General features: G+C 39.0%; 2 protein-coding genes across 2 annotated transcripts in view; one reads left to right on the plus strand and one right to left on the minus strand.

Annotated features, from left to right (window-relative positions):
- Positions 1-9,740, plus strand: part of SNW1 (SNW domain containing 1) — a 32,399-nt gene extending 22,659 nt beyond the window's left edge. The window contains exons 9-14 of the mRNA XM_037503768.1: positions 1,099-1,215; positions 1,814-1,955; positions 4,667-4,763; positions 7,294-7,411; positions 8,814-8,977; positions 9,057-9,740. Of these exons, the coding sequence (XP_037359665.1) occupies positions 1,099-1,215; positions 1,814-1,955; positions 4,667-4,763; positions 7,294-7,411; positions 8,814-8,977; positions 9,057-9,255 (837 nt within the window). The 3' untranslated portion in view covers positions 9,256-9,740. The remainder of the gene's footprint in view (positions 1-1,098; positions 1,216-1,813; positions 1,956-4,666; positions 4,764-7,293; positions 7,412-8,813; positions 8,978-9,056) is intronic.
- SLIRP (SRA stem-loop interacting RNA binding protein) lies at positions 7,803-14,422 on the minus strand. Its single transcript, XM_037503771.2, has 4 exons — positions 14,273-14,422; positions 11,456-11,514; positions 10,299-10,406; positions 7,803-9,853 (listed from the first exon to the last, which is right to left on the minus strand). Exons 1-4 carry the CDS (start codon positions 14,367-14,369, stop codon positions 9,782-9,784), a joined length of 336 nt encoding a protein of 111 aa, XP_037359668.1. The 5' UTR covers positions 14,370-14,422; the 3' UTR covers positions 7,803-9,781.
- Positions 14,423-14,458: the final 36 nt, after the last annotated feature.

Consider the following 14,458-nt stretch of genomic DNA (forward strand, 5'->3'; position numbering starts at 1 on the left):
ATATTACAAAACAACGAAAATGTTTGTTTATATTCAGTCCTTTCATTTGTTAACATTTTTCTGTGTATAACATTGCCTGTGTAATATGTTTACACCCTTTATATCATTATTAATTGCCAAAGAGTCAGGAAGAATCTGCCAAATGATATGGAATAAATTCCCTAATCACTGTTTCCTTTTTCCCCAAATCTTATTTTATGATTCTGTTTTTGGTGAGTGTAGAAGACCCTTTAACCTATAGATTAAATATAAATTATTCCTTAAAGGAAGTTTTGTGCTCACCCTAAAGCAAAAAGTTTGTGGAATGGTCTGATTTGAGTTGAATAATGTGTATGTAACTATGTGGTATCTTGAGCTGATCCTGTAATACTTCCTTGCATTTGGAATAAATACCATGGACCAACGTCAGCAGTTGGGAGCCTAGTCAACTCTGGAAGAATTTAGGTATGCCTGGAAGTTAGATGGGTGTTCAAGCACATTCCTTGAATAGGATGCAAAATTTCAAAATCCAGAATCTCAGTTGTCTAGCAAACTTCACTCTTTCTCTGTTTACTAAAACCTACAGGGTTGCAAGAATCTGATGAGTCATTGAAACAGTACAGATTAAACTGCCTATATGCTATGGTTTTAATAACTTAGTCGACTGTTGTGTTTACTTGAGGAACAACTATTTAGCTATTTGATAGTGATTTTCTTTTATGATAATCCACAGTTATTAATATGAGAATCTATTTTCTCAGATTATGAAGTCACACTGCCCAAGTTTAAACCCTAGCTCACTCACTTATCTACTGTATGACCTTGGGTACATGACCTAAGGTCTCTACTTCAGTATCTTCATCTGTTAAATGGAAACAATGTTACCAGTGTTATTAGGTGTATCTGAAGTTTAAATGAGACCATAGATGTAAAATGCCTAAACAGTCCTTCACTCAAAGCATTCAGCATTAGCTACTCTGCTGATATTACATAATTGTGAAGAAAGATGTAAGAAAAAGAACGGCAACTAAATGTTTGTCCAAATGGACATTTAAATCTAACTTAAAGAACCTATTGTTGTTCTTTTGTAACTGTTGTTTCTCCCTACTTTCACACTAGGGCTATACAATTCCATTAGACAAACGTCTGGCTGCTGATGGAAGAGGACTGCAGACAGTTCACATCAATGAAAATTTTGCCAAATTGGCTGAAGCCCTCTACATCGCTGATCGGAAGGTTGGTCTGTCTTAATTTAATCACTTAATGCTCAGAAGTTTCAAATCAGTTCTTGGCTACCTAGAATACTATTATGTTAGCTACAGTACTGAGGAAAGAGACTTTCATCTCTGGTATATGTGGCAGAAATGGCAGGTGCTCATTGCAGCTCTGTCCCTGATCTTAGCCTTTGTAGACTTGTACACATACCCCACCGTGTGATCCAGCAAGTTGTAATTATCTCTTGCAAACATAGGCTAAGGCTTTATCCTGAGTTGGCTTGATTGACTTTTAAGATGTAACCATTCATGTTATAAATGTTGAAAATTGCTTTATTGAAATCTTTAATTTTATATTTTAGATCGTTTTTGAGAAAGTATTAGTGAAACACAAGATTGATTTGGGTCACTATAGTTTCAATCACTAATATATTTCCAAAGTAAAGAGCAGTGTCTTCCAGACAAGCACTCCTTTAGTGGACAAGAATCTTTTTTAATCAACAATAACAAATATGAATTCATTATAAGTGCAATTTCCAGCCAGACTTTAGTCAGGGGGTTATTATAACTAATTTTTATTCCCTGATCATGTCTTATTTAACATCTGTTTTTACTAATAGGCTCGTGAAGCTGTGGAAATGCGTGCTCAAGTAGAGAGAAAGATGGCTCAAAAAGAAAAGGAAAAACATGAAGAGAAACTGAGAGAAATGGCTCAGAAAGCCAGGGAAAGAAGAGCTGGGATCAAAACCCATGTGGAAAAAGGTGTGACATTCTCATTATTGAATTCGATTTATTTTGTGGATAATATGTATCTCTTTTTAGAAAAGTCTTTTTTTTTTTTTTAACCACACACAAAAATAACACATGCATATAAAGAAAAGGTAGATATTTCAGGAATAATGTAGAAATGACAGAGTAACCTCTGTCTTATTTAGCTGATGCAGAAAGAAATAAAGAATATATGTCTAAGTGTCAGCCTTGAGGATGGGACTACACTGGAAGGTTTTTAAGTTCTGAGAAATAATTCTAAAAATTACATATTAGTCAAGTGGTAGGATTGATTTCCTCTTTTAATTTTCTTGAGATTTAGAAAGAGAAATAATATCCCCAACTAAATAATTCAGTTCTCCAGATGTTAAAACAGAATTTTTCTGTCTTGTAGACTAATATACTTCTAATCATTAACTCTCTCTGGTGTTAGTTAGTGGTCTACACTGGTAATATTAATTAGAGTGAGAAGGTGAATTCAAGAAAATTTTGAGGGTAATTTTGTTTCATTAATAAATCCTAGACTAATACAATTATTCATGCACTGAGTTCATACTGGTCACCTACTGTGCAAGATTCTTATCTACACAGGCTTTATGCTAGTCAGGTGGAGAAAGGGAGGGACTATAGCAGTGAACATTTTAATGAGTACAGACAGGCCCCAAAATGTTAGTCACATAGTATATTAGAGGGTAATAGTCATTATGGAGAAAAGAAAAAAAACAAGAAAGGGTTATAAAAATGGCAGAAGGAGAGTGTGGTCACAATAGGCCTCACTTCTGGGCCTCTCTGGTGGTGCAGTGGGTTGAGCGCCATGCTATGAAGCTGTCTGCAGCCTCTGCAGCCGCGGGTTCAATTCCTGGCTGGCCAGAGAGAAACCCACATGGCGCGGCAGACCTCTCCTGCCTTGCCCACTCCCCTCAGCAGTGTTTTCGGTCCGTCTGCCTGTTCTGATTCCCACTCTGTCTCTGGTAAATTCTCTCACTCTCCCACGCCTCTGACTGTACTCCAATTCTTGTATAAATAAATCAGTCTTTAAAATAATAATAATAGGCCTCACTTCTGAAATAGTAGCAGTAACATCCTGAGCCTTATGGTTCTCTAGGGGAGGAACAAGTCAAATAGAAGGAACAGCAAGTGCAATAGCTCTGAGTTGGGAATATGCCTGATATAGTCAAGAGTAAGCAAGAAGGCCAGTGTGACTGGATTAGAGTGAGAAAGGAAAACAACAGTAAGAAATAAGTTTAGCCATTGTAAGGACTTGGCGTCAACTTAAGTAACGGGAAGCAACTGAATGATTTTGAGCTGAGAGTTGTATCTGACATAGTAGAAGGCTGTCAAGTAGGCTTGTGGAGAAGCAGGGAAATCATTTGGAAGACTGTTGCAATGATCCAGACAGAAAAGGATAGTGAAAGGTTGTTGAGAACATGGTCAGTCTGGAGGCATTTTAGAGAGAGAGCTCACAAAATACGCTTATGGTTCAGGTAGAGGTATAAGAGAAAAAAGGAGTCAAAGATGACCTCTGAATGTCTGACCGGAGCAATTGGGGAAGATTGCGTTGTCATCTGCGAATGCTGAGACTGCTACAAGAGAAAAGGTTTGGAATAAAAAGAACATAGAAATTTAGTTGTGAACATGTTGCAATTGGTTGTAGGAGTTCAGCATTCAACAGTGGGGAGGTAAGTAGGGTTATAAGTAACAATCCACTTCTTTGAGTCATATGTAAATGACTTAATGAGGCAAGATACAAATCCCGGCCAGTTGTGCACCAAGCCTCTGAAGGTAATTAGAAGTAAAACTTCCCTCAGTCTAAGTTCTCTAAAGTAAGGAAAGAACAGAGTGGTTCTTAACGAATTAATTAAAATTTCAAAAAATCTTTTGCCAGATATTGGCAAAAACTAGTATTTATTATGGCAGGCGCCACTCTGAGCACTTTGCATGTGTCACCTCATAGAATCCCTGCAGCTGTGTTATGTCACTGTTGTACAAAGTAGGACACTGGCTGCTACTCAGAGAGACTGAGTTATCTGCAGAGGTTACAAGTCACAGTGCTGATCTGTCGTAGAAGCAAGTCAAGTTACCCACACAAAGTCACAGCACTAATTAGCCATAGAAATATGATTTGAATCCAGACAGGCTAGTTCCATAGCTTCTTCACTATACTACTTTCCCTTTCGATATAAACACAATAGCGATATATCTGTAGACCACAAGCAAAATGTTCTTTTTTCAGAGGCAAACTTTGAAAATGTAAGGATAAATTTATGCATAATTCCTTTTTCCTGCATTTTGTAATGAAAATTTTAACACATGGAAAATTGAAAGATTTGTACACTGAACTCCCATATCTCCACTGTGTAGATAATACAGTATTTTTTAACAGTTAACATTGCTAAAAGTGCTTTACCATGTATCTAGCCATCTCTGTCCATCTATCAATCAACCTTACTACTCTGATGCATTTCAAAGTAAGTCAGAAACACCAGTCCACTTTACCCCTGAACACTATGGCTGTGTTCATGATTCTGTAATACACATTAAAAAATTAAACCAATACTGTTGGATTTATATTAATTGCAAGTATTGTTAAATAGACTGAATGTGACTATAGAGAAGCTCCTAGAATTTTCTAAGAGAATGTTAGGATGTTCTCGTTCAAAATATTATTGGTAACAGTAATGTAATATTCAATTCTGTGCACACAGAGGATGGAGAGGCACGTGAGAGGGATGAAATCCGGCATGACAGGCGAAAAGAAAGACAGCATGACCGGAATCTCTCCAGGGCAGCTCCTGATAAGAGGTGGGTGCTCTCAGAGATAAAAACAAATTATGAAGAGCCTGTGTAAACCTTTAAGTGAGAAGATTTAGTATTAAGGCCAGTTTTGCTTCTCACCTTTCCCCTTTTGTTTGAGTACTTAATAAGCCACTTATTTTCTTGCACTTAGCTACTTATTTTGTCTTAGAAGAATTGACTGCCTAGAAGTAATATTCCATCACCTTGTAGTGTCAACTAGAAGTGAGGATTACATGGATATAGAAAAGCGAATTCTGATCATGTTAGTGAAAAGAAAATAGTGGCTGATAGGACTGTTCTCATCTGTTCTTACTTTGAACAGTGAGAGAAAATTTGTGTTCCTATTCTTCTAGACAGGAAATAAGCTGCCATGCCTTTTTTGAGATCCTTTTATGTGCTTAGTACTGTACTAAGTACAGTGGGGAAGAAAAGCAAGTTTTGTAAGTAGTAAAAATATGCTTTATCTTGTAAGCAATTTAACTTAATTTTGAAAGAGCTGTCGTGTAAAATTATTGGGCATATTGACACATCACTCTTGATAAGTACAAATTGATTTAAAAAAAAAAAACACCAGATACATGTATGGGAACTTGAAATTAAGTAGAAATTGTGGAAGTCTGTGGTTCACCAAAGGACTGAAGTTGTTGAAAAGTTGAGAAAACACTGTAAATATGGAGATGGGATGCTTATTTAGGGTTAAATGCATATATATAACATTTTCTTTCAAAATGAGCAGTTTTCCGTAATTTTTTCATCATCTTATGGGCTGATGAAATGCATTTTTTAATTCATGTCTTAAACATGAAAATAATTGTCTTTAATGATATATTTCATCTCTCACGGAGAAGCAGAAAATCGGAATTTAGGGTTGTGAATATACAGTGTAATAGAGAGGAATGAAATGTAAGTGTATGTAGTTTATCACACTCTTGTTCTAAAATTCCTGAACTGTAGGGCCTCCCCGGTGGCGCAGCGGTTGAGCGCTGGGTTGCGAAGCTGTCCACAGCCTCTGCAGTGCTGGTTTGATTCCCGGCTGCTCCCTGGCCACCGGAGGAGAGTCCCGCATGGCGTGCAGACCTCTCCTGCCGCCCGCTGCTCCCCTTAGCGTGTACTTTGGTCCTTCTGCCTGCTCTGCTCCCGGCTCTGGCTCTGGTGAATTCTCTCACCCTCCCGCGCTTCTGACTGTACCCAGTGCTTGTATAAATAAATAAATAAATCTTTTTTTTGAAGGGGGGGGGGCGTTTAAATAAATAAATAAAATTCCTAAACTTTAAAAACCAAAATAGCTCTGTAGATAAATGAGAATGGATAGCATTGATTACAAGGTCTATACTTGCAATCAAATAAAATCAGATTGTCTGTAGAAATCACTTTAAGTCTTCAGCTTCTAGCAAAACAAATGATGACAGTTACCATGAGGTCATAATGACAGATTGTATACATACAGAAGTGGCAGAAATTAATCTGAACATTAAAATTCATACAAAGCAATCCAGTCATTGACATGTGACATGTGTACCTCAAATTCTAGTAGGATAAAATAACTAATTGCCAGTAGCTAAAAAGAACTGGTTCTAGTTTATTGACAGTAATTTATATAATACATCTAATTTGTATCCTGTCCCTCATATAGTAATAGCAAATATAAACCATAGCAATTTCTTACCTCAGCACACATTAATAGCTTGTATTAAAGGCTTCATATCAAGAATGAGACTCTTTGGGCCACCCCGGTGGCGCAGCGGTTGAGCGCTGGGTTGCGAAGCTGCCCGCAGCCTCTGTAGTGCCGGTTCGATCCCAAGCTGCTCCCCAGCCACCGGAGGAGGGTCCCACATGGCGCAACAGACCTCTCCTGCCGCCCGCTACTCCCCTCAGCAGTGTACTTTGGTCCTTCTGCCTGCACTGCGCCCCGCACTGGCTCTGGTGAATTCTCTCACCCTCCCGTGCTTCTGACTGTACCCAGTGCTTGTATAAATAAATAAATAAATCTTTAAAAAAAAAAAAAAGAATGAGACTCTTGGCAGCTCTTTTTAGCTAACAGGAAGGCCCACCTAGTAATCACATACCTGAAATCCTCCAAAGGCCACCAGCCCAATAAAGCATTATATGGAGTGTATGTTCACAAATGTGAAAGAACATATTGTTCCTTTACCTCTTAGATTGGTTGTAAGTTGTGAGTTGAAATTCAGCTTGCGGGCCTCCCCGGTGGCACAGCGGATTGAGCGCTGCACTGTGAAGCGGTCTGCAGCCTCTGCAGCATGGGTTCGATTCCCAGCCAGAGAGAAACCCACATGGCACAGCAGACCTCTCCTGCCTCGACCGCTGCTCCCCTCAGCAGTGTCTTTGGGGCTTCTGCCTGTTCTGCTTCACGCTCTGTCTGGTGAATTCTCTCACCCTCCCGCACCTCTGACTGTACCCCAGTTCTTGTATAAATCAATCAATCTTAAAAAAAAAAAAAACCCATCACCTTCTTTAAAAAAGAAATTCAGCTTGCTTGTGAAGAGTTTTCAATTAGCGGCATCATGTTTCAAAACAGGTCAAAACTTCAGAGAAATGAAAACCGAGATATCAGCGAAGTCATTGCTCTTGGTGTGCCCAATCCGCGGACTTCCAATGACGTTCAGTACGACCAGAGGCTCTTCAACCAGACCAAGGTACAGGAGATTAGAATCAGCGTATCTCAAGTGTTGTTATGAATACTGATCCTCAGGGAAAAGAAAATTCACGTATCGTAGATTTAGAGTAGCCTAACGTGCACTAGCATTAGGACAGAAAACAACTGGAAGTTGTAGCTTAAGAGACAAGATGAAACAGCTCTGATTTTGACTTTACAGTTGACTAAGATTTTTGCGACACCAGTAGAAAATGAAATTAGGATGAAACTTGGATTTTATTTTTAAAATAGAGCGTATGTTCTACGTAAGTATCTCTTGAATTATTTTGTTGTTGATCTTTGAAAAAAAAGGTTTAATGCTACAGTAACACAATAAACTTGAAATCTTTATTTAAAAAAACTAAAGAAATAGACTAGTCAGGAAATTTGATTTCTAGTGCCATTTATTATTAGGTAGGACATTGTAGATCTGAAATATTTTAATTCCTCCAGCATTAGCTATTTACTATGCATAATGTTAGTGAGAGCAAAGATTTGTCTTTATCCTTAAAAAAACTATAGTTCGCTAGAAAAGACAAATACATGTAGGTAATTAAATGCAAAGTAAACTGCAGGTAGCATTTGAGTGAGCAAATCTGGTTATTGTTGGGTGCTTATGTATATTCCTGGTGGTGTTCTAAGACTTTTACTTGTTTAATCTTGCACAATCCTTACAAAAATCCTATGAAACCATACTGTTATTACCTCTTCTACAGATGAGGAAATTGAAAAACATGGAGCTATATCTTGAAACACATGGAGATATAGCTCCTAACTGATGGACCTAAGATTCAAATGTGGGTTGTCTTGATTCCAAAGCTGTTTTTAAACCCTGCAATGGCTACTCATCAGCCTGAGCAAAGAGGATTAGTGATCAAAGTTCCCCATAAGTAATTATTTATAGAACAATTAACTTTCACAAACTTAGAGAATTTAAAAGTTCCTAAAAAGGCACATTCTGTGTTAACAAACCATCCAAATATATGAAACAAGTTTATTTAATGCTAACCTGAGGTTTTCATTGAGAAGTATTATTGTGTCATGCTATAATATGTCTTTAGGCAAGAGGTGTAATTTCATCTAAACACTTTATAATTCTCTCATCTGCTTGCCACTATATCTATACAATTTATATCTATACAAATTGAAATTGCCAAGTACCTACTCGTAAGTAGTATCCCTCCATTTTAATGACTACTTTGACAAAGTAGTCAAACTTTCTCAATTGACTTAAGAACCCAAAGGTGATATGAACAAGTTTATGACCTTTGTGAAGATTGACCTTTTTTATGAAGATATTTTTTAATTTGAGAATGTAAAAGTGAGTATTCTTCACATGAATATGATTCAACGTTTAATAAATAGTAACATACATTTTCTTGTTAACATCATCTTTTCCTCAGGGTATGGACAGTGGTTTTGCAGGTGGAGAAGATGAAATTTACAATGTTTATGATCAAGCGTGGAGAGGTGGTAAAGACATGGCCCAAAATATTTACAGACCCAGTAAAAATCTGGACAAGGACATGTATGGTGACGACCTAGAAGCCAGAATAAAGACCAACAGGTACCACGGCAGAAAGCTTAGTTTCAGTGTTTGCACTTGTGACAAGGTAGTTATTACAGTTCTTTCTCTTTCCCCCTAGATTTGTTCCCGATAAGGAGTTTTCCGGTTCAGATCGTAGGCAGAGAGGCCGAGAAGGACCTGTTCAGTTTGAGGAAGATCCTTTTGGCTTGGACAAGTTTTTAGAAGAAGCCAAACAGCATGGTGGCTCTAAAAGACCCTCAGACAGCAGCCGTCCCAAGGAACACGAGCATGAAGGCAAGAAGAGGAGAAAGGAGTAAGAGACACCTCTCTTCACAGTGAATGAACTGTTATTCAAGCCCTCATGATGCAAGTCATATGGGGAAACACTTTGTAAATGACCAGGATAAAAACCAAATCTGGGTGTCAGAACCTAGCGCTACCTTTTTATTATGGGAGAGAGGGGGAGGATGATGGAAAATTCTACTTTGAACTATTTAGTTTTTTTAAAGAGTGGGTTGTGTTTGTCTTTTCCCCACCTTTTGGCATTTATAGAACACGTTCCCCACGCACAAAATTAAAACCATTTCCTTTCGTGTGACATTAGTACTTTGGGGTTAATATTTTGTGTAAGAACAGCTACTTATGAATGAAGTTACCCAACTACAGTGAGTAGAAGGATGTTCATGTATTGGAACTGTCCTGCCAAATGTTCACCCCTATCACACTGTTTTAATTTGGAGTGGGGAAAGTAAGCTCTGCTTGGTGCAACTACTTGTTTCAAATAAAAACATTTAGACAAAAATTTCCATTTTGTTTGCTCTATTTAATTGGCAATTAATAGTCTCAAAAATCTTTCTCTTCATCAGATGTTTGATCCCCTTGCAAAACTTTTGGTCTTTGAGCTTGAACATGGAGCTGAAAAAAATCAAAAAGCACTGTAAGGAAAGGCAATGTCTGCAAAAATATGTAAACTGAAAAGTGGCACTTTAAGACAGCCTTTTCATTAGAGTCAGCACCATTAAGTCAAGAGGATGTTATTTGTTTCCTTGTTCTTAAGACTCTTTGAACAGCAATTAAAAACTGAATTAGTCTGACTCAAGGTCACACAGTAAATAGAAAATAGAGGATTTCAATCCAACTCTGCCTGGATTGTAAGCGTAAGATCCTACTCTTCCATTTAACAAAATGAAAGGGTTCCTTCCGTAGACCTTACAGAGCTGGGCAGATTACCACCACCACCCATTAACAAACATAAGGCAAACTCAGTTACAAATCTCCCAAAGCCCCTGTCACTCCATGCTCTGACCTATTTAAATCAATATACAGAAAGTTCATAAATAGGACACAGAACAACATGTACCTTTACTCCATCAATAACATGATTTTCCTGTTGTAGTGCATTATGAAGTTCTTCTTCTGAAGAAAACTGAATCCAACCCATACCTCTGTGAAAGCCAGTCTCTTTGTCCTAAAAATTACAAATTTAGGAGAAAATGATTAACTCAACAAAGTTCCCATGAGCTCCAAAGCAAACTACCATATTTTCCTTCTGCCAAAAGGGGTAATAGACATTTTAACATACCAAAAACCTTGCTTTACTACATATTCGCCCTCCTAACTAACCAAGGATTAGTCCCTGTGTTAATATTTTCTCTTATTTTCTGCTGCCATTAGAGAAGTAAAATATGGTCAATAAGCTAGCTTTCTGTGTCATTCTAGATACAAATCTCACAGCAAGTCAAGAGAAATTTTGAAAGCATAAGGAAATACTCTTCTGTTTATAACTTCTTCACTTCTACAAACTAGAAAATTAAGGCAAAAGACCTAGCTGCATTTCTGGAATTTATGAGACAATTACCCTGGACACCACCACTGTTACCATCACATGCTCCTAATGAAAAATAGGGAAAAACATTAAAAACTACCCTTCTTACCTAGTTCCAGATTTCTCAAACAATTGAGTTACTTCCCCTCATGCAAAAGGCAACAGTGATACATGTACACTGTCTTGAGTCAATAAGCTTATGATAACTTGTTACTTAACAGTAACACAAATACCTAGGATGAGGATTTTTTAAACTTTTTAATCAGTATCACCCAAATTTTATTTTTTTTTAAGATTTATTTATGCATACAAGAGCTGGGGTACAGGCAGAGATGTGGGGGCCAGGGGGACAGGATTCACCAGAGACGGAGTGGGGAACAGAACAGGCCAATTGACCAAAATACACTGCTGAGGGGAGCAGCGGGCAAGACAGGAGAGGTCTGCTGCACCATGTGGGTTGCTCCCTGGCAGGCCGGGGATCGAACTCGTGCTGCAGAGGCTGCAGATTGCTTCATAGTGCAGTGCTTAACCCCTTGCGCCACCAGGGAGGCCCCTCACCCATAATTTTATTAATAAAAACACTGAAGAGCTTCACTCCATTAAAAATCCACCTAAGCTGACATGCTCTACTGAAATAAATTCAAGAATTTGAAGTTAACATAAATGCTTTTTTTTTTTTAAATAATACTCACGAAAGGTAGAGAGCACCTGCGTACATGTCCGAACTGCGCGAAATGTTCTCTCAGCTCAACTGTGTGCAAGGGGAATATATTAAAAGTAGTTAATGTATTTTGTATTCTCCACCCCAGATTGTAGAAATCAAAAGGGTTTCTAAAGTCCCCGAATTTATTGTGAACAGAAGCTACTTTGCAGTTTCTTAAAGCCTTAAGATTTTTTTTTTTTAAAGATTTGTTTATTTATGCATATAAGAGCTGGGGTGCAGACCAGAGATGCAGGGCGTTTGAGAGGATTCACCAGAGAGTGGGGAGCAAAACAGGCAGATCTACTGAAATACACTGCTGGAGGGGAGCAGCGGGCTCGAGAGTAGAGGTCTGCTGCACCATGTGTGTCACCTCCCTTGCCAGGGATCGAACTTGTGCTGTAGTGGCTGCGGATAGCTTCACACTGCTGCGTCTCAACCCTCTGCACCACTAGAGAGGCCTTAAGATTTAGAAAACAGCTATGACAGCTATGGTATTGACTCTAAAACTGCAACATACCAGATTTGGGGAGGTGGGTACATGCACAGATAAATTGCTGAGTTGACTGTAGTCTTCATCCCCAACAAATACTGAATGTCCTCATCATACTAGGTACCCAGGCCAAACACATCTTTACTGAATATTTTACTGGCACCTACTGCAATACAAGACAATATATTAGCCATCTTTAAGAGGTCTCAACGATGAATAGTATATAACCTTGATCAAAAAATGACATGATCTTTTCTCTTTTGAACTACAGTGCTTGTACTTTTGCTGATCTGCATTTCATATTACCTGCTTATTTTCCCTAGTTCATCTAAACCTCATTTGATCAACAACTGCCTATATTTGTTGTAGGTCTTTACCTACACTTTACCACCACCATTACACCATAAGCAACCTGAACATTGATTCCACTGTGTCCACAGTGACTTATACACCAGAGGGCAATATTAGCTGAATGAAGAAATAATGTCCTGTAATCCTTCAATAAGCAACAGGAACTAAATTTCTGAAGAACTCTACATGATTGGTCAAACCCATCTAGCAAGATCAGAACCTCAGAGAACATGTTACTGGAAGATAAATAAAATAGTGTTCGACACATTTTAAACCAGGTACTAAAACTTCTAGAAAACATTCATTTCCTCCCCCACCCCCCAAAAAAAACACAACTCTTTTTCTACATCACTTACAATTATTACAGAAAAACAGCCACAAGCACCAAGAACAATGCCAATCACATAGTACATACTTCTTAGATAGTTGAATGAATGAACTAAGAGACTATTTCAAATTTGCATGCTATGCAGACTCTTTTTATGGGTTTTAAACCAGCCCATTACAGTCTGGAAACCTGCATCCAGAAGATGCTAGTGAAACCACTCAGCCTTTCCACAGACCAAGTCCTCACCCTCCACAAACTGAGAAGGTGGGGGCACAAATTGATGTATTTTTCATGTTGCTACTCACACCCGGGCCACAAAATTTAAGAGGAAAGTAATCCATCCCATTCTTTTGTTTTAGGGGGCTGATCTGAAATATTTTCAAAAGTGAGACTGAGGATTTTTAGATTTTTCTAAGCAAATTACAGAATACTTAATCTCAAAACTGCAGTTCACAAAAATCAATGTTGCTGAGAGATTCCATTACGGATTACTCCCAAACCTCTTCCATGAGCTTTGACTTGAGTAACTGTGAAAGTAACTATCATTACTTGAGTACTTACTCTATATCTTGCACGTCTAGAAAGTCTACACAAACTCGTTTGAGCAAATCAAACTTGGCATAAGCATTACTGACTCCATTTATAGATGATAAAACTGAGGTCCTTTCCCCAAATTACCTTCAGTTATTCAGATTACCCAGCTAATAAATGGCCCAGGTGGAATTCTTAATACTAATAGTATGACTTAAGAACATATTTCTCAATCATAATGCTATACAATCTCTTAGGTCTAACGTCCAAACAGAGACCTTAAAAGACTTTCAAACTCTACTTCTATTCCTCTTTCGAACTGCTCCTAATTTTAACAAAATTCACTAACGTCAACACCAAAATGTCATTCCTCTTTCCGTCATTCACGAAAAGCTGTTCATCTTTTAAACACAAACAGATCTGACCCTTCCAGATACCACTGCCCTAGTTCAGGTACTTTTTTTTTTTTTTTTTGAATTTATATTTATACAAGAACTGGGGTACAGTCAGAGGCGCCAGAGGGTGAGAGAATTCACCAGAGACAAAAGCAAGGAGCAGAACAGGCAGAAGGACTGAAATACACTGCTGAGGGGAGCAGCGGGTGAGACAGGAGAGGTCTGCCGCACCATGTGGGTATCTCCCTGGCCAGCCGGGGATCGAACCGGCGATCGAACCAGCGACGCAGAGGCTACGGACAGTTTCACAGCGCTGCGCTCAACCCGCTGCGCCACCGGGGAGGCCCAGGTACTCACTTTTGAACTAAATTATAAAATTGCCTTCAGCATCTCTTCTCCCCTCCAATCTTGCCACTCTGCATCTAATCTGCCCACTGCAGTCAAAAGATTCCCTTCGAAATCCTAAACCTTCAAGATCATAATAAACCAAATCACTGCGAAAGGCAGATGATCAAAACTACTGGCCACAAAAACTCAAGGGCTATCCCCGAAGCTATATAACCAGAAACAAAATTTCTTGGCGCTCACTGGCTTGCTCGGGGGCCAATTCAGCCCCCGGATCCAAGCACGCTGAGCGAGCCGCAGAAAGCAGAGCTTTAGAGAACAGCTTGGGCCTCAAAACTGCAGCCCGACTGCAACTCCGTCACTCACCCGAGTTAGCGGTCCAGGGAATTTTTCTGACAAAAGCAACGTGCCGGCCCATATTGGCCCGCAGCGCCATGGCGCCTCTCACTGCAGGGGCCGCCATTTCCCGGCTGGGGCACCTCCGTGACCGGTGACCTCGACCCCGGAAGTACCTGTCAGAGCCCAGCGCAAGGGGATCTGCTTCCGGGTCAG

The sequence above is a fragment of the Talpa occidentalis genome, unplaced genomic scaffold (assembly GCF_014898055.3).
Source record: "Talpa occidentalis isolate TD23 unplaced genomic scaffold, MPIMG_talOcc4v2.1 talOcc4.11, whole genome shotgun sequence".
In the NCBI taxonomy this organism is placed as follows: Eukaryota; Metazoa; Chordata; class Mammalia; order Eulipotyphla; family Talpidae; genus Talpa; species Talpa occidentalis.